Source organism: Triturus cristatus, chromosome 9 (assembly GCF_964204655.1).
Source record: "Triturus cristatus chromosome 9, aTriCri1.1, whole genome shotgun sequence".
NCBI lineage: Eukaryota > Metazoa > Chordata > Amphibia > Caudata > Salamandridae > Triturus > Triturus cristatus.
In genome coordinates this window covers 1,096,916,481-1,096,936,247 of record NC_140592.1, presented here as the reverse complement: position 1 = coordinate 1,096,936,247, position 19,767 = coordinate 1,096,916,481, and the positions used below count along the sequence as shown (strand labels likewise).

The 19,767-nt window shown below is 44.2% G+C and overlaps 1 protein-coding gene across 2 annotated transcripts in view; it reads right to left on the bottom strand.

Moving 5' to 3' along the window:
- MAP4K5 (mitogen-activated protein kinase kinase kinase kinase 5) overlaps window positions 1–19,767 on the bottom strand; it is a 525,125-nt gene that overhangs the window by 192,633 nt on the left and 312,725 nt on the right. For both annotated transcript variants that reach the window (XM_085626992.1, XM_085626993.1), the window contains 2 exons: window positions 15,219–15,316; window positions 2,282–2,323 (listed from right to left, as the gene is read on the bottom strand). In XM_085626992.1, coding sequence (XP_085483118.1) covers window positions 2,282–2,323; window positions 15,219–15,316 — 140 coding nt within the window. The remainder of the gene's footprint in view (window positions 1–2,281; window positions 2,324–15,218; window positions 15,317–19,767) is intronic.

The window sequence follows — 19,767 nt, the reverse complement described above, 5'->3', positions numbered from 1 at the left end:
TCATGGGGGCAGAAAGCAATCCAGAGGAGGCCATGGTTCACTGAAAAATGTCTAACATTTAGTTGAGGAAAAGAGCCGGATACGTTCCGGGGCCGAAGAATTCAGGGTAAGGCGGACTGGGCTGGGACCTTGGTGTCGGCGCTGCAGATGGTAGTGGGTCTGGAGTCTGTGCTGGGTCAGAGGGAGCCGCAAGCACCGGGTCCTTCTGAGTAAGTCACCAAGATACGGTTCCGAAGAGGAGTCCTGTGGAAAAGATTGGTGATTTGGAGACTTACCTTTTGAGGAGTGGCATCACTCAGTCGTGAAGTCGCTTTTTCTATGGTTTTGCTATGGCAACTTCAACATACGTGGTGACTCTGGAGTCCTCGATCTAGGTCTGGACTTCCTTTTTGTTTGATGTTCATCCCAAGCCCGGGTCATGGACATCTTTGCCACTTGCTTCTTAATAGCTTTGTTGTGCATACTTTTGCAGGAGCTGCAGTCCCTGGCGTTGTGGTCCAACCCCAATCACCAGAGACAAATGTCACAGGGGTCCGTGATGGACGTTTGTTCACCATAGTCCCTGCAAGGCTTAAATCCTGACCGTTTAGGGTGTATACATTGTGTACTGCACAAGGAAATTTAGGTAAAATGTTGTTGGACTTTAACCGTTTCCCGATGTAGAATTGAAGCTCCAGATTTGATTGCTGCAGAAAAAGGGAACGGACATCAGTGCGCGGGGGGGGAGCCGGGGGAGGGGGGGGGGGGGGGGGTTTAATTAGGCTTACTGTGACATCCCAATGGTGTTGCTTCTAGCGCTGAAGTGGCGCCACAGCAGCACTTCATACCAGCGTGGAAAACTATTGAAAAGATTCCGGATACAGTTTGATGCCTGGGTGCATTCAAGGTCGGGAATCTGCTGATAAAATTATCACAAGGAAATGATGGACGGAGAGCTGAAACTTTTCAGACACTCCCCCCCCAGTCACAGATCTGGGTTGAATACATCATCATTCTTTAGCTCACTTCGCCACCTCAGTTCAGACCCAGCTATATTCAAATCTGTCTTGACCCTGTGCCTCATGGGAACTGTCCAGCCCGAACTGCCAAGACATGTTTTCCCTGAACCCAAAACAAGCATCCTGGGACCGGTATCGGGGTAACAACCTTCATCAGCCAGGCTAGCTTGAATCCAGTGGCAAAGTGAGCAAGGGACCCACTTATGGGCATAACCCGCCAACTTAGGGCGAACAAGCAAATGCAAGGAGATGATAAACAGAGAGCTGAAACTTTTCAGACACTCACCCCCAGTCACAGATCTGGGTCGAATCCATCAGAAAATAGAACTCAAAATCCACTCCACACATCGCAGCACAATTCTTGTACTAAAAAGTGCTCCATTTTGGTAGGACAGTAGGTGAGCCAGTTGCACTCTATCACAAGCAATGCCAGACTCTGGTACAATTCAAATAGTTCTTGGCAAGTGCAAAATTCCAGACACAAGGAGCTATAATAAGCTCAGGTTTTAAGAATCAATATTTTGACACCTGATTTGCTCTTGTAGCGTCACAACACCAGGAGCACATAAACTCGTACACACAACGGGACAACAAAAAGCTGGCATTCACTCCCAGTGAATTAACTGCAAATACCTACTGGGTAGGTAGATCACTGACTCAATTCATTCACATTCAGCAGTAACAGAATTCAGAACTACTCCAGGATACTAAAAGGGAGCTGAGAAAGAATTCAGTTCATCAATAAACAGGGTACCGGTGCACTCTTGTGTATGTAGTGCAGTATCAAAATGTGAGCTTTAAAAGAGGTCAACGTGCCATCATATGAGGTACTAAAGAGGAACAGTTGACTGGACACAAAGCAGTATCAAGCTACAGCACTTACAAGTGGAGTATGTTGTGAACAAAGTAGTAATTCCTCGTCTTAGGCCAATATAATTTAGGATTGCTAATTGAAGTAAGCTGTACAACATGTGGTCTCCTCTGCCATCAAAAGGGCAAAGGTACCTCAGATCTCAGCGTTGGCAAGGTATAAAACCATCTCATTAATCCATGCCTCAAAGACTTTGATCTCATGTATCAGAAATAAATATTCCGATCACTTTAAGAAAGACTCAATTTGTAGCCTGCATAAACAGTGAGTAAATGTCCAAATCCTGGGAATTTGAAGCATAGCAAAGTCATTTAATTCTCATGTATTAACGATCAGTTCAAACAATGATGACTTGTTGTGTTACAAACATTGATAACATTAAACTACTACACTACAAAACAAACATTCTTACCAGAACCTTCGGCGTTGGGGGCAGACCATTGATTGCGGATTTCTGTTGAGGAAAAATTAGATTAAGCTACTGACTAATCGTGATACTGAATGCACAGAAGGAAGGGCAAACAATAACTGTATATACATATGGTATAGGAAATCCAACTGTCTGCTGAATTAAAGAAAGAAAAATAAATTTTATGGTGTACTGCTTACAGGCCATGCAATCTTAACACCCATAGGCAGGGAAGAAGAAAAAACAAACAGAGCAGTTTAAGAACCATGGGAAATTGGTGCCACATATTAAAATGACAAAACTTCCACGCTATAAAATAAAAACAAGTTTACCAGAAATTAAAGTGCTGAGTTTTAATGAGCTTGCCCATAACAAACTAAAGCCAACCACTGTGTCTTAAAAAAAAACTCCAGGCAAACATGTAAAATTAACGTCTCCAGCATCCCAAACTCACCAACAGCCTTTGAAACCACAGTTGACACAGCCTTTTGCTCTTTGTCAGCGAATAAGTTGTGCTCCTGTCAGTACTGGTACAGCTAATGTTAGAAAGTGAATAACACTACCCTCACCCTCTTAGTTTTATTTGGCAACATCTACCTCAACACTGGACAGCAAGCACTTGAAATCATAATGTACCAAATGTGACCGGTAACTGACTAGAGCACTCCTGGTTACAAACAAATACCAATATGTCATCCTTGGCTCAAACCAATCAAAGAGACACTTTTGTGGCGTACTCCACATCTCCATGTGATAAGCCCTCCAATACATCTCTACTGCATTCCGAAGCACAATTGTCAGAAACTGATTTTCTTAGTTGGCAAATCCATGAATAACTGGAAACCTAACCTTCTAATGGAACTGAAGATAATTTGTGGTCAACAAAATACCTCAGCCCTATCTCAGACTGGATGAGCTGTGTCTTTTCAATCACATATAAAAGTGTTACATACTTTGGGCAGGAAAATAATAATTTCCCTGTACACATTGTGTGTAGATTGTAGTCCTTTAGAGTCACGTGCTCTGCATGCTCATGCCATTTAGTGTTGGGCTTGGATGTTTACCAGTTATTTTCCTTCAAAGAATTATTTCAAGTCATGCAGATGCGCTGCGGCTACTCCATTAGTAGAAAGTTTGCAAGGGCACAGATAACATGATCTTGGATTATTTTCACACAGCGGGTGAGAATGTGTATGGAATGTCGAGTGAGCATGGAAAGGTGCCCTATGCGTGTTGTGTAGTGTCAGCTTCATAATAAATTAAGACACTTGTAACCAACACAATCTTCAGGGGAGGAGATTGGGTGTTTGTGAATCTGTCGCAGTACACGTGATGAAGAGATGTTTACATGGTAAGGTGTATTTTCTGTTCGTAGTATGTGTGGCTATCGATAGACATGCTCTGCATACACTGTAAAGCAGCACCGTCCAAAGGCGGTGCCTAGTGTGTGCATGATGCAAATGTCTAGAATGAAGTCCTTAGGCTGGTGTAGTCAACAATAGACTGCTGGGGGTCAGTAGTGCTCTGTAAAAGGTGTGTGGTACGGACCAGGTGGCTGCTTTGCAGATGTCAGCTTTTTGTAGCAGGTTTGATGCACTTCAATATCCATTTACTATACCTGCATTACAGAAGGGTGGCTTTTGTGAAGCCCACTTGCAGGCTGTGTGAAATATCATAATGTCAGGAGGGATATGGCTTTTGATGTAAATAGGACCACTAGGGCAGGGTTTGTATTTCATCTCAACTCTAGGCGTCACTACCCTAGCTTTAACTGGCTCCTTGAAGTTCTCTGGGGCGGACTTAAGCAAGGCATTAAACATGGGTAAAAATAGCATGGATCATACAGACTTTGAAATAGTCTCCACAAGGAAGTCCTCTTATTCCTGAATGACATGCATATCAACTTTATGATACCCCACAGCCCTCTGGGTGATCAAATGATAGGCCATGGCCTCTGAGACGTTGGCCTGGTATATGGTGACCACTAGTTATAGAGGGCACCTTACACCAGTCCAAACAACCCCTTATTGATGATAGGTTAAAGACAACCTTTATTGAAAGCTATCCTAGCGGTAGCTATGGAGAGCAGCCTTCAGGCTAAGTCTTGAAGGAATGTAAAGCAGCTTGTTTTACCAGTCTATAATCTCTAGAGTGGCTAAATGAAAGTAGACCACACCAGGTATATATATAAAATATATGTATTTATTACTAAACACACCCCTCTAGTCTCTTTATGAGGCTAGAGGCAAAAGCACATAAGTTACACTTCAAATAGACAGTAAAGTAGCACGAAATACACGTCAGGCCCTAGGGGTGAGCCAAACCATACACTAAAATAGTGGTATAAGAACCACGACTTAACTAGACACAAGGCCTAGAGCCTGTAGAATCGCTGGGACCCCAAGGAAACACCCAAGGTAGTGACACAGGGGACCCACTGGGCCCGGTGCAGTGTGAGAACACAGCCGCGAGCTCCTGTTAGCTTCTATGGGGAAAGTCGCGGTTAGATTTTTAAAGATAAAGGACACTTAGAGATGGACTAGGACCAAACCCTCTAGGACTTAGGCAGTTCTAGGGTCATCACCCACGGGAGCACCGGAGTACTCGAGTTACCTCACCCAGGGAAGCCGGGTGTATAGGTGTCAAATGGTGTCGGGTCGCTTCGTCATTTTCAATGGAAACTGGTGAAGAAGTGCTGCTGCCGGGAAGATGCGAAGTGTCCGAAGAGATCCAAGCCTGGATCGAAGATGTGAAGAACCTGAAAGCAGAGGGGATAGAGTCTGGGTCACTTGCCCGTGACCAGGGGCACGATAGACGAATGCCCACTGATGTCGGGTGTTTCAGGTGAAGAAGGTGAAGCTTGACTCTTCAGCCACGAGGACCAGGAGGCATCGAGGATGACCAGGCGCTGGATTCGAGCAGAAAGGAGAAAGATGCTTCGGTGCGGACCAGCAAGGTCCGAGGGACTCCCCCAGCGAGGAGGAGTGAGGACACGTCTTGAGCAACCAAGGAAGCCCAAAGAAAGTCAGAGTTACCTTCACAGGGACCCACCAGTCGACGGACCAGGGATCGCGAAGGGATCTCGAGAGGAATCACAAAATGGCGGCCCACGGGTCACTCGAAGTGACTAGGCCGACAATCTTCAGTGGATTCTCTGCTCGGGGTCTGTGCTACAAGTAACACAATGCACAGCCTCAGGAGACATCGAGAAGCTGATGCACTTGCAAATGTGCACGGTGTCCAGGGGTTCCCGTTCCACGGTACCCACGAGGGCTACGGGTCTCAGCTTTGCTGGGGACTCGGTTCGGCCTCTGGGAGGTCTGGAAATCCACCGCTGGTGTTGCAAAGTCTTCGGCGTCCAGCAGGAGCTTTGGAGATGCAGACCGGACAAATGCGTCTTTGGTGCCTGCCAAGCAGGGGAGTAACTCCTTTACTCCAAGGGAGATTCTTCAGTCATCTGGCATTGAACAGATCATCGAAGTTCCAGGATTCAGTTTCAGAGTTTCGTCCAGGGATATCTAAAGTTCTGGTTACAGAGGTTCCTTCTTTATACCCAAGGAAGGGGTTGGACTAACTCAGGGGACCCACCAATGGGAGGGTTTGGAAAGAGGGGTGGCTACACTCATTTCCTTTGTCCAGTTTCGCGCCAGAGCTGGGGCTGGTAGCCCCTGAACCGGTTTGAGCTGGACTATGCACAAGGACACCAAATGTGCCCCCAGTGCAGGACTTCGAATCATTCTCAGAGTGCACCCACCCAGTCCCAAAACCCTAAAGCCTGTCTGGGAGGTGGTGACAGCTTCCTGTGACAGGAAACCTATTGTCCAGGCCTCCCCTGACGGAGTTTCGGTCAGAAGCAGCAGGCCAGACTCATGCCTGTGGCTGCAACATCCATTTTGTGATGCCAGGGCTCTTTTAAGCTGGTACCGGGTATACCGGTGCTCTCATGTCTCTCCCTCTAGAAGGGTGGGATCATACTCCCACACCAGTTACTGGTGTGGGGGTATGATTCCAAGGTGTTTGACACCAAACACGACAAGTTTCTGTGCAGCCAGACCAAAGTTAGCATTTACCGTGGGGTTATAATTCACTTAAGACTATATGGTCAGGCTGCATCACAGACAACCCCGGAGAAGAGATTCCGAGGGCTACAGAGGTGCTCTGCTCATACATGAGCACCCTCTCACACAAAACCAAGCAACCTGCTTTTAGGATTGATAAGGCCTGTCATAGGGGTGACTGATAGGTTTCTATGTGCAGTGATAGGTGAGATCTAGTGAACCTATATCTCAGTAAGGGGTGCATGCACCACCTTACCCAGGCTGCAGTAGCAGACTTATGGTGTCATTTTGGAGGGCTTTCCAGGGGTGGCATAATACATGCTTCAGCCCCTGGTAGGCCTCTGGGGTACCTATGCCCTGGGTACATAGTATACCATATACTAGGGACTTATAAGGGCACCTCAGAATCCAATCTGTTGTGTACCTAAGGTATTAGGAATCAATTTAGAGAGGAGGCAGCTAGGCTGGGGTCCTGAATAGCAGGGCCCCAGTAAGACTAAAGTCGGAAAACAGTGTTACAGCAGCAAAAAGTGGGGGCAACCATAAGAAGCAGATCCTACTCTCCTACAGCATCATCAGGCAGGGATGTCCTAAATGGGTAGTGGTCCAAGTTAGGATCACTCAGGTTCGACATTATAGTCTTCCCTGGGGTTATGAGTGGGAGCTGGGTCCAAGTTCTGGTCATGTAGGTCAATAGTGTCATATGGACTGCCGTGATCTGAAAAGGTGTGTAGGGATCCCTCAAGTGACTAGTGAAGACAGAGGAAGTGGTGTATGTGACCGTGGCGGTGGATTAGGTGGAGTTGGTGGCAGAGGAACATATGGAAAACGACTTAAGCCCCTATCACTGTGTTTCTTCATTGCCGGCTATGTGAGGGGGCTCCTAAGGAGGGTTCTCCTTCAAAAGCAAGCCTTCTCTTGAGAGGGAGTATATCGGTTGGCTTTGGTAGGGTGGTTTTGCCAAGATCTTTCTGGTGCCAGTGTGAATAAAAAGAAACGTCTGCCCGCTGTGGAGCTCGTCTTCCGAGTCTTTACAGAATAAGCACCTTCAAATGCTCAAATCTGGCGGTCAATGAAGCTTTCAGCATCGACTTGATCTTCAACATTGATGGGATTTTTGGCACTGGCTTTAGTGGACTTTTGGTGCACACTTTAGATGAGAGTGGGGATGCTTGATTCCCTTGAAATGGGTAGGACTCAATGAGTGGTGAGTTTTAACCACCTGGGTGAAGATTTGGTTGACTATGAAGCCGCCTCTCAGTGCCAACTAGCGCTTTGGCATGTGGAAATCAGAGCTGGGTGGTGTACTTATAATACTGCTCAGGATCTTAGTTTGAGGGCTGCTGTCTTCAGCACCAGATAGATGTTCTTCTATTCCTCATGCTCCAACATGCTTGGGGAAACAGTCTTTAATCTGGGTGTTCCCTGGGTGGCTGGTATTCTGGATGGGCCAGACTCTTAATCTTCTTTGGTGCCAAAGACATCTTCATCTCTGAAGATGTCCAGAGTTTGAGGATGGCTGATGGTGCATCATACAGTGTGCCCAAAGCCATTTGCTTTGGTACCTTTGTGTCTTTTTCAAGCGTAAGGCAAGGCAGGACTTACAGGTGGTGCTGTGGTTTTGGTCGGGAGAGAGGCACAGGTTGCAGACGTTGGGACTGTCCAACCATGGGTATTCAGAGCTGCACCATGGGCATTGTTGAAAAGATTTACGTTTCATCACTCCCTTCCAGTCTGCATTATCCAGTGTCAGGAGGACTCGCAGGGCCCAAACGGTGCGGAGAAGCTCCAGGCATCTTGTGCATTGAGTGTTGGTCATCAGTCCTCTGAAGATGTCCAGTGAAGCAGCTCGACAGAGTTAAGGCGCAGACTGGTTTTCCAAAGCCTCATATCAAAATCTAATTGTGTAGGCCTGAAAAAAGTGTGGGAAGGAAAAATTACTTACCTGTAATCCTAGTTCTCATCGAACACCCAGGGCAACAATCCAGGAGCACTTATAAAATACACATATTTATGCATACATCAATCTAAGAAACTATCTACACTCACAACAATTGCAGGCTAGGAAGTCCAAATTCTATTCTTATTAAAACAAAAACAAAAAAACATTTACATTCATATGTCACCATAGAGTATAGATAGCAAACCTGAAAAAGAAATGAAAGACAGAATTAGCCAATTATTATTATATTATTATATATAGATTTGTTAAGCGCACAGCTACCCGTAGGTTTCCCGGCGCTGGAGCATAGCAATGAGGAGCAGGCAAGGGTACAAAGAGGGAATTATAAGGAGAACAACCAAGTTGAAAGTAATACATTCAGCTAATGCGACTGGTACTGTGTCTTTAAGAACCTCACAGTACCCTCAGTATCCCATCATGTCCCAGATGTTGCAGTTCGGTCAAGTCAGTTTTACGGAATTAAAGATAAAACTGGGTTAAAATGTAATGAGGACTCCCATATTTGTTGTCCAGGGATTGTAGCTTATGACTTTGATGAGGATACACTTGGAAGAGAACTAGGATGAAAGGTAAGTAACTTTTCTTTCTCTTCCAGGGGATCCTCATCAGTAGTCATAAGCACTCTGAATAGAATGGCAAGCCTATTCCTCAGAGAGTGGACAAGAAATAGTGGCAATCCCAATATTTACCCAAAAAGATTCCTCAATGATGCCTGCCCCACTTGAGTATCTTTAAGTTTGACTAGACTGTAACGTCTTGTGAAATTATGGATAAACTCAAGGTTGCAGCTTTGCAAATATCTGCTATGGGAACATTCCTAAGAAGGGCTATGACAGCCACTTAACCTCGAGTAGAATGAGCTTCTGGCCTACCAGGTAAGGGTTTCTTCCCCAATTGATATGCAAAAACTATACAAGAAACTATTCATCTTTATATTGTTTTGTAGAAGGCAAACCAGTTCTCACCGGTCCATAATTTATGAAAAATCTCGGATTTTCTTGGGTATCTAGTTTTGTCCAATTGAATTTAAGCACCCTTGATACATAAAGGGAGTGGAGATATTTCTCCGCTGGAGTTGAAGGATTTGTAGAGAAAAGTGAGCAAAGAAATAGATTGAGTAATGAGAAAAATCAGAAACCACTTTAGGGAATAAACTAGCATTACAACTACAAACTACAAACGAACCACATACAGTTTTTGTGAAAAGCTGTATGTGGTTCGTTTGCACACAGAACTTGGAATTGGTTTGAAAGTATGCCCCATTAATTTAGATTAAACAATGTTAAGTTCTCATGGGAAGAAGGAGTTCTAACTGGAGGAAAACCCTTCTTAATACCCTCTAAGACACCCTTAACTACAGGCATCTTTAAAAAAAAAATGAGGTTGGTGAAGGGGATTTACAAAAGGCAGTTATGGCTGTATGGGATACCTTAGAAGATGAGTACTGTAAATTAGACTTCACTAGACAAAGCAGGTAAGGTAACAACACTTCAACTGACGATTAAATGGATCAAAATTGTTTTGAATACAATACATGCAAAACCTCTTCTATTTAGAAGCATAGGATTTTCTTGTGGAAGGTTACTTAGACTCTCTCAAAATGTTCATACAGTCTTGTGGTAGCTTTAGATAGCCAAATTGAAGGAAATCAGGAGCCAAGCAGTAAATCGTAGCGATGGAAGATAAGGGTGGAGAATCTGACCTCCCAACTTGTTATGTTATGTTATGTTAAACGGGGTTTTGTTAAGCGCTCAGCTACTCAAGCAGAGTGTCCCAGTGTAAACAAGTGTGTGATATTTACAATATGTCTCCTTTGTAGTTGTCGATGCTTATTTTTCTTTTACAGTTTGTGTGAGTACCTTTCTTTATAATGTAGAGAATTCTTAGTGTGTCATGATTCTGGGCTTCTGTCTGTGTTTGGCAGTTTCTTTTGGAACCTGGACCCGACTGTACCTGTTGGGGTGCTCTAATTAAAGACCCTAGTTATGTTTGAAATTCAACTACAGCGTGGACATAACTACCTTTTACAGAGATCTTGTCTGCAGGGCAACCTCTTGTGTGGGCTGTGGGAGAGGTGAAGAAGGTCCGTGAACCACCATTGAGAGGCCATTCTGATGCTATTAGTGTCATTCTGGTCTTCGATTTGTACAGCTTGATCAAGACTCCTGGAATAAGAGGGATCAGTGGAAAAGCACAGAACAATGCCCTTGACCAGTTGATCAAAAAGGATTTCCCCTTCGACCCTGGTTGGCAAAATCTGGAGGCGCAGTCTTCGCATTTTTTGTTTTTTGCATTGGCAAACAAGTCTATTAGGGACTAGCCTTGAGTAATACGACTGAGAGAATCGGATTCTGTATTTTGAACACCTGGAAGTGAGCTGCTGTAACTGTTCGGGTCCTCGCTATGACCCATTTTCATATGGTTCGTGATTAGAGGGACAGAGGTCTGGAGTGTGTTCATCCCCGTTTGTTCAGGTAATGCATTGCTCTGGCATCGTCTGTCTGAACCAACAGGGAGTTTGTCATTACTGCAGGAAGAAAGTACTTCCATCATAGGTGGACAGCTCTCAGTTCTAAGGGATTGCTATTGTAAGACGCTTCTTTGTCAGACCACACTCCTGAAGTCTGTAAATGACCCACGTGAGCACCCCATCCATGGAGGGAAGCATCTGTGACAAGAGTTTTTGTTGGGAAATCACTATGGAAGGGATTCCCAAGTTTAGATTTTTAGACTTGTTCCACTATGGGACAGACTGGAGTTTAGACTGTGATAGAGTTAGTTTCTGTTCCCAGCTGTGAGACGTCAGCTTTCCACTGATCTTCGAGACAATGTTGTAGTCTCATGTGAAGTCTGGCATGGTGAACTATGAATATGCAAGATGCCACTGACCCTAGTTCGTAACAGAGTGAGACATTTCAGGTGGCTTGATGGTAGTCTCTCAGCCGAAGGATACATTTTTGTGGATTGGGTATCCAGAATAGCACTTTAGATAGTGTATCTTTTGGACCGGATGTACTATTAATTTGTTTAGGTTGACTTGAAGACCTATTCGTGAGAACGTGTCCAGACATATTTAGAAATGCTCTAGAGTTGTTTCTGTGGATGGACTCTCTATTAACCAATCGTCTAGATAGGGGTAGACAAATAACATTTACCAAAATGGTAGAACTGTGAACTGAAGAGGTTTTTAGCCTACTATGAATTGTACATTTTTCTGATGTTTATGTACGATTAGTATGTGGAAATAGGCATCTTGTAGGTCTTCAACACATCCAGTCTCCTTATTGTAAATGGGGATTTATCAGGTGTAATGTAAGCATCCTGAACTTTTCCTTTTTTTATAAATTTGTTGAAATTTCTTTAGTCTAGTATGGGTCTGAATTCTTGTTTGGGTCCTTTCTTCTGAACCAGAAAGTACCAGGAGTAAACTCCCAATCCTTTTTGATAGTGCAGAACGTCCTCCACTGCATTCTTCAGCATCAATGTGTTGACCTCCTTTCGCAATGCTCTGATAGCTCAATGGTGTATTGAAGAAAGAGAGGATCTGAAAAGTATTTTTTGGTGCCACTTTTGAAAATAATTGCTCACATTTCCTCCTACTGGAGTATTCAACAGGGAAGGAGGAAATCATTGTTTTGCTGGAGGTTTTCCTGCAGGTGCGGTTTGATGTTGTTGGAGAGCTCCTTTCACACAAGATGATTGCCTGTGGTGGTACGGTTGCCTATGTTGTTGCTGCTGTTGGTGCAACCAATGAGGGGTTTGAACCCTCTGAGGGAAGTTAACACCTGCCATAAGGCCTGTACCACATTTTGAACTTCTTCCTTTTTTTCCAGGTCTACTGCTTTTAGAGTGTCCATTTCAGACTTCATTCTTGACATTTCATCATCCATATGTGCGCCAGATAATGTTGATCCTGAGAATGATAAATTAGCAATCCTCTGTTGCACTTCCGGTTTTAGGCCGGTCAGTCTCAGCCAAGAGTTGCATCTCGTGGAGATGCCATGGCAGTACCCATGCGCTGCCAGGTCGGACGTATCTGCTACTGCCCCAATGACTGGATTTGAGACTAGTATTCCCTCATTAAGGACATCTTAGAAGTCTTGACTGTCTACCTTGGAGAGTTTATCAAAGTATTTTTTGTAAAGAGTCCCACAGGGAATGATCATATCGTCTCAAAAAAGTTTCGCACTTGCTGCCTTCATGATTGCTGCAGATGTTCCACAAATTTTTCTGCCCAATGAGTCCAATATTTTGCTTTCTTTTTTGGGGCAGTAGCAGTAACAGTATGTGATTTTTTTTTAGCTGCAGCTACAATCACTGAATCGGGCATAGGATCTTCTCTTTAAAAAAAAAAAAAAAAACAAATGGTCCTAATCCGGTGGATTGTAATTCTTTAGAAATCTGGAAAGAATGGACCTAAATGATTCAGGCATCAGAAACAGCTGCATTGCTGCTCTAAAAGACCTGTAACCAAAGGCAGAAGAGGTCTATAAGAGGTTCTTTGGTGTAAAACCTCAAAGATGACTTAAGTCGACATAGTCGTGGTGGGTATTGTGATGTTCAATTTTGTAGCCCCAGCACCAGGAGACAGCAAGATGTTCTCTGCAGTGTTCTTTGCTGACAAATATGTTTGAGAACAACCCAAACCAGGAGAACTCCTTCTCCATTTATTTAAGTCTTGCAACCATCTTGGTGACAAATGGAATGATGGAGATCAAGATCTTGACATCACAGATGTTGGTAGTGACTGAGACCGATGTGACAGTGAAGCCTTCGACGCTGGTGGCAGTGTCGCTGAGGTGTGTGCTTCAACGTCAACCTTGGTGCTGTCGTTGATGGAGGGGTACTCAATATGGACACCTGCCTTGACATCGATCGACTTTGGTTCCTTGATGTTGACTTCGATGGAGTACCTGTTGACGGTAAACAGGTAGGCAAGTTCCTTGAAATCAAGATCCTGGACACCAATCTGGAATGATCTCTCTCCTCATGATGCCTTCTGTCCGTGGATCTGCCTCTCGGGGAGTCCTCGGAGCAGGAGGGAAGCTCTCTGGTGGCAGAGTGACCTATACCATGGCTTCTTAAGGGACCAGCATTCTTCTTCTGTTTTTCCTGTAGAACATGCAGATAGCGATCTTCTGGAAGGCAGTGGATACAAACCCTGTGTGGTTCTGTTGGAGCCATTTTTTTCCATAGGAAGGGCACTTCACAAAAAGTGAAGGCATTCTGACAAAAAATCACCTCTTTTAGGCAGAAAAAAGGTGTTAAACTACTCTAATGCTAGAGGATGTTGCATAAAAACCTGAAACCACGTTTTAATAAAGCTTTTCTCTGAATATTTCTTTAAAAAGGCAGAGCTCAGTGCCTTAGGATCCTGTTCCCAGAAGCTGAAAAAAGTGAACTGCCCTAACTGTCATCTGGGAGACATGATGGGATACGGAGGGTATTGTGAGGGAAGAATACCAACTGCTTTAGTTGAACGTATTACTTGCATCCTATTGGATAATTCTATCCTTCACAACCTTTTCCTTTTAAAGAAAGTTTGTGGAAGGTTTTCTATATTCACCTATAGTCCATGGTGACTTGTATGGAAGCAAATGTTTTATTTTTTTTAATGAAAATAACATTTGGACTTCTTAGCCTGTTTATAGGCTGCAATTGCTGTGAGTGTAAATATTTTTTTATATTATTTATATATACATTTTCTAAGAGCTCCCTGGTCCTGTTCATGGGCTGAACTATCCAGTTCTTATAACTATCGATGAGGATTCCCTGGAAGAGAAACACGATTATCCCTATGTACACTCGAATCTAAAGGCAGAAAAAAACAACCTAAAATGAAGTCGGTGCCCAGGCAGATTGTCCGCTAGGGGAGGTGTCACCACACACCTTGAGACTAGAAAAACAGCTTTGAAGAAAAACAATATGCCAACATCCAAACCTAACACTTGATGACAGGAAGGAGTATGCACAGCATATCTGTTTAGACATCCTTTTTGAAAATGAATACATTTTTCAAATGGCTCCTCCATCTTTCTACATATCCCCATACACAAGAGTGGTTCTAGACAATTCAGACAGACAGAAAGAGCCATCTAACCTTAGTCGATGAACAGGTATACAGGCAGACAAAGGCACTGCCTGCCTCATTAATAGAGTTCAGTCTAAACACCCCAAACGACATAGGCACAAAAAGGAGCAATCTGAAAAGTAATTACCAAATTCCAAGGGGAGAACTATGGTACTTAAAATAAGTAGAAGGGGGCCGGGGGGAGAAAAGAGTAATTTTTGGAAATCCATGAGATAAAAAGTTGGAATGAGTGACTTGTTCTCCAGAAGTACATTAATTTGTCTATATGCATACTATATAAAAACTTCACAGAAAATATAGGCTGGGTCTCAGGAGAAAAAGTAAACAATCAAACTGGTAACGTCTGGAGAACAGTATGACCAAAATGTGCCTTATCCCTCAATTCAGAGTCCAAGCAATAAGGTCTCTTAGAGAGTGAACAAGGTACAGGCTAACTGACTTATTGGAAAGAAAAGTAGTAGGTCTTCTGCTGAAGATCAGGAGTTCTCTGTAAATCTCTTGAGCAGTAAAGACTTTTGTGATGTCAGAAGGCAACATAAATAAACATATCAATAGCACAAACACTGGGGGAAATATTTAATGCAACATATAGCAAACAAATGGTATGTGCCAAAGAAGATAATAACTGTGTGACGTGAACATCAGAAATGCATTGCTTAGTAAGTAACAGATAAAGTATAGTGATTACTTAAATAGTACAATAGTATTTACATGTTATGGCTTTTTTTAACCCAATACTCTAATTGTCCACCACTATCACAAGCATCACTTGCCAAGGAAGAGTGCATCTAGCTGCATCAATACAAATTTATAGTGAACAATACATACCGGGAAATCTTTTTTTTCTTTCTTGCGTGGCAGTTGCGGTGCTTGTACACTATTATCAGTGACTTCACAATCAGATTTTAAAGAGCCATCTGCAGTCCCTAAAAATAACATAGACGTTTAGTTACAAATTATTTTGGGGGTCACATCATGAATACTGCATGTAACTAGAAATTCTAATACTGTTACCATAAATGTATGCTGCTTGTGTCAATAGCCATCCTTATATATTTTGGTAGGGAGATTGATAGTATTACACTAACAACTATATTGCAACTTTGAAGTTGTAACATCTCTACATAATCAAACTTGTGAATCCCCAGTGTTGCTAGAGGAAGGTTATGGAATAAACTTTTGTATTCCAATGAAATTCCTTTTAGGGCTGAGGAGCTGTGATCACACCAAAGAACAAGTTACTTACCTTCGGTAATGCCCTTTCTGGTGGATAGTCTATCCCGATTCGGATACCTCACTTTGTGAATACGCCAGGCGGAAGACTGGAACAGGAGAATATTTTTCCAGCAATTCCCTCAGGAGGCGTCATGCGGCTCCAAAATGCCTCCATACCACTATGGTAGTGAAGTCAGAGCCAAATATAACCACTACCCCTGCGATCCAACGGGCAGTTAATTACTTTCAGCGTATTCTGATGCAGATCTGGAGATCGCTCCTTCAACTTGCAAGGGATATGTCCCCTCAAAAGACTAAAGTCGAGAGTGGCAGGAGAATGCAGGTCTTGCTTGGACTCGTGTTGTTTCGTGTGATTTTGAGTTACCGGACGATTTTGACTGTGAAGAGCACATTTCCAGACAACAGCTCTGAGAGAGACAATGGATTTGCGTCCCCAACCGAGACCAGCCTATACATGCCTTTCGACAATGGTTCACGACGTAGAGCTTGGCTTTGCTGTCACTGATCACCTTTGGATTGATTCTGGTGTAGTCTATGCAAGACTTGGGAGGTGTGCAACAAACCCAGACATTAGAGACAAACCTGACGACACACCTCGTTGGCAAGACTTTTGGTCTGAGCCCCCTGCTCATAAACATACTCTAGAGTACCTCCCGAAGTACTGTGATATTTATCTCAGTAGATTATTCTCCTTTCAGCTTTTCTCACCCCACCAACGTGCTCTCAAGTAACCAGATACGCAAACAAAATGGTAATGGAAAATGTAATTCAGGCATGGAAATGAGAATTTAAGGCCAGTGTCAAGATGACTTTAATCAATACATTTGTATAGTGCTCCCAGAACACAAGTTTATTGGGTGCTTTACTTACAACTCTATCATGTAACAACTCAGAAACACAGAACCGGGAGATACATGCCAAATAATCCAAGAAAATACAATGGGGCAAGAGATCCAAGTCAATTGTAAGAAAGACAGAGACACAGAAAAAGCTCATATTAGGTATTTTTCAAGAAGAAGCTAGGAAGGCTGAAGATTGCTACTTAGGAGTAAAGAATTTCAAGCCAAGTTAATGGCACCTGTGAAACATCGCTTCTGGGTAAACAGTGCTGTATGTGGATATATGTAATTCTGAAAACAAATCTGCATCACTGCTCAAAAATGAGAACAAAGTTTCTAATTCGGACTCGCCTTCTGGGAGATGGGTTTTACCTATAACAATAAACTGATTTAGCCATAGAGATCTCTGCTGCCCTAAAGGCCAATGCAGTTGGGGCTGTTGCAAAGCACTAGGCTCCCCATCAGCATCAGAGGTGAAGAGAGACTCAGAGATGCTAGGATTATGGTCAAGGATGGCACCAACTGTAGGAAAGTGCCTCTGTATATACTGTTCCCAAATAGGTACAGTGTATACAGAGTCCACAGTCCCCAGAGGTTTGGCAGAGGCTAAAGTTAGATATAACCTTACTCTCTAAAGTGGTAGCTTGGTCGAGCAGTAAGGCAGTATCATAGCTCAGTGTAAAGCATTTGTTGTACACACTCAGTCAGCAATTGGTCTCACACACTCAAGAACTGAACTCTAGGCCAATGGTTTGTATATAAAAATATATGGTTGTTTTATTTTAGAACCAACAATAGGTATCAAACTGTACTTTCTCAGAATGAGATGCTTTAGTTAAATACTTTGCAAAAGGCAATTGACTTTTGAATGCAATAGTTACAGTTTGTTGCAATAGGCAACACAATTTCAAACACAATAATACATTGAGCTCAATGGGAATTTCAAGTTAAATGCAATTAATTATTTTTAGGATTACTTTTCTAACTCCAGGACTAAATCCTAGATTCAGTCCTGGGACAGTTCCACGAAACAGGTGAGTAAATACGATTTAGTTACTGTTGTGATTTTTAAGCAATATTTTGGTATTTTAAAAGTTGACACTTCGAAACTTTTTCTAATGAAATCACCAATGTTATCCTAGGGGAGGAAATTCACTTAGCAGGTAAGTGGGGTTATTGTCACTTTTTCTAGCTCAGTGTTGGATCCTGGATCCAGCACTAGTGTACCACCTGTAAGCAGTTGAGAGAATGCGTTTAGGTTATACAGGCGATTTTTATTGAATATTTGTAAGTTTGCAAAATCGACACTTAGAAACGTTTTCAGAAAAAACTAGGCAATGTTAACCTATGGAAGGAAATTCAAATTGCAGGTAAAGTAGGTTCTCGTTACTTTTGTAATCCAGTGCTGGGCTCCTAGGCTCCGTGCTGGGACATCTATCTAAAACAGGTAAGTAATTATGTTTTCACAGTTGGTACGATTTTTAAAGAATATTTGTAGTTTGCAAAAATCAACACTTAGAAGAAATTTCACAGAAGAACAGTCAATATTTTCCCATTTGAGAAAATTGAGTTAGCGGTAAGTATGCTTGTAATTTCTTTTCAGGGTCAGTGCTGGGCACCAAGATCCAGCACTGGGATCTTTCCTAATAGCAGGTGAGTTTTTTCGATTCGTTACTCGGTTGATTTTAGGTGAATATTTTAAAGTTTAGAAACTCCACACTTAGAAGAATTTTCAAGTGAAACCAGCCAATGTTACCCTATGGAAGAAAAGTAAGTTATCGGCTTTTGGGTAAGTACTCAACTGGCAGAGTTAAGGTGCTGGGCATAGACTCAGGGTCTCCCAGGGTAAGGTAAGTACAGCTGTTACAGCCTCAGCGGCTCAGGGGCAGCCGAGTGAGGTAGGCCCAATGTTATCCTACGGGAGGCAGGGGGCCCGTGGTTGGTGGCTGCTGGCTAGCAGCCACCAAACACGGGGAGCTGTGGGAGCTGGGCTCCTGGTCACTTGCTCAGGGCAAATGGGGAAGTAGGTTAGAGTAGAAGTTACACTGCCAGGGCCACTCGGGCGGCTTGGTGCAGGGTGCTTTAGAGTCATCGAGCGCTCAATGGATTGCAATGGAGAAGCTCAAGAACGAACAAAGGCTGCAAGCTCGGGGACGAAGATTCTTTAGGTGTGACCACCACTTCGAGAGGTAAGTTGGGTAGTTGGAGGATAGGTAGGTACCAAGGAGTTGGGCACAAGGGGCCGCGGGGTGCCGTTTGGTGTCGGGAAATCTTACCCTCTGTTGATCGCGGTTGGGGGGGTCCCTAGTTCTGAGGCTGCAGGCGTCGTCAGGAGCGTCAAGGTGGGTCCTTGGGCGCCGGATTCGGGGTCACAGTCTCCGGGGACGTCCTCGTGGTCTTTGTCCACTCCAGCACAGGCCAGGCCTGGCGGGTGCAGAGAATGCAGGGTTCCTGGCTGATGCCAGGGGTCAGTTACTTGCTTTGAGCAGTGCCACTGCTCTTGAGAGTCCCAGATGCTCAAAGTCACAAGGTAGCCAGGTCCTCTGGGGTTTGTGAGGTTGCTGGCCACGGGAGATGCCGGGATTTAGCAGGAGCAGGTTCGAGGGTCGACAGGCCGGTAGGGCTGGGGCCAAAGCAGTTGGTGTCTTCCTCTTGTTAGCAGCTGCACGGCAGGTCTTCTTTCTTCTTGATCTTCTTTGCTGTTTTGGAATCTGGATCTAAGGAAGGAAGGGTCAGGGTGCCCCTAAATACTAAATTTAGGGGCATTACAGGTAGGTAAAGGGCAGGGACCACTGGGTCCCTGCCCTGGGGTAGGTACACCCCCTATTCTGCCACTCTCCTGTGGGAGGGGGGCAGTGGCCTAGTCCTGATTGGGCAGGGCTCCCCATCTTCAAGATGGCAAGAGCCCGGAGATGTGTTTCACCCCGCCTCCCCCACCTGAGGGGTAGGGTTGGCAGAGGCTGGCACACCCCCTGTCCTTCCTTGGGGTTTCCGGACAGTCTTCCCGCCAGAGTGGGGGTTAAGAACCGGTAGGGGCCAGTTGCTGAGTACAGCAAGTGGCCTGGAGTAGCTCACAAAGGCGGCATGCCTTTGAAGCTTCCCCTGCCAATCCTGGGGGAGGAGACCTAGCACCTCGCCCAGGATGTGCATTGTTGCAGGCCCAGGAGAGCGGATGGCTCTCTACCCAGGGGTCCAGCAACATGTCTTCTGTGTGGCAGCCTAGGCAGTCCCTCAGACCAGACGTGGATTGTAGGTTAGGTTCAGGGGGCATCTCTAAGATGCCCTCTGTCGTGCATTGTACA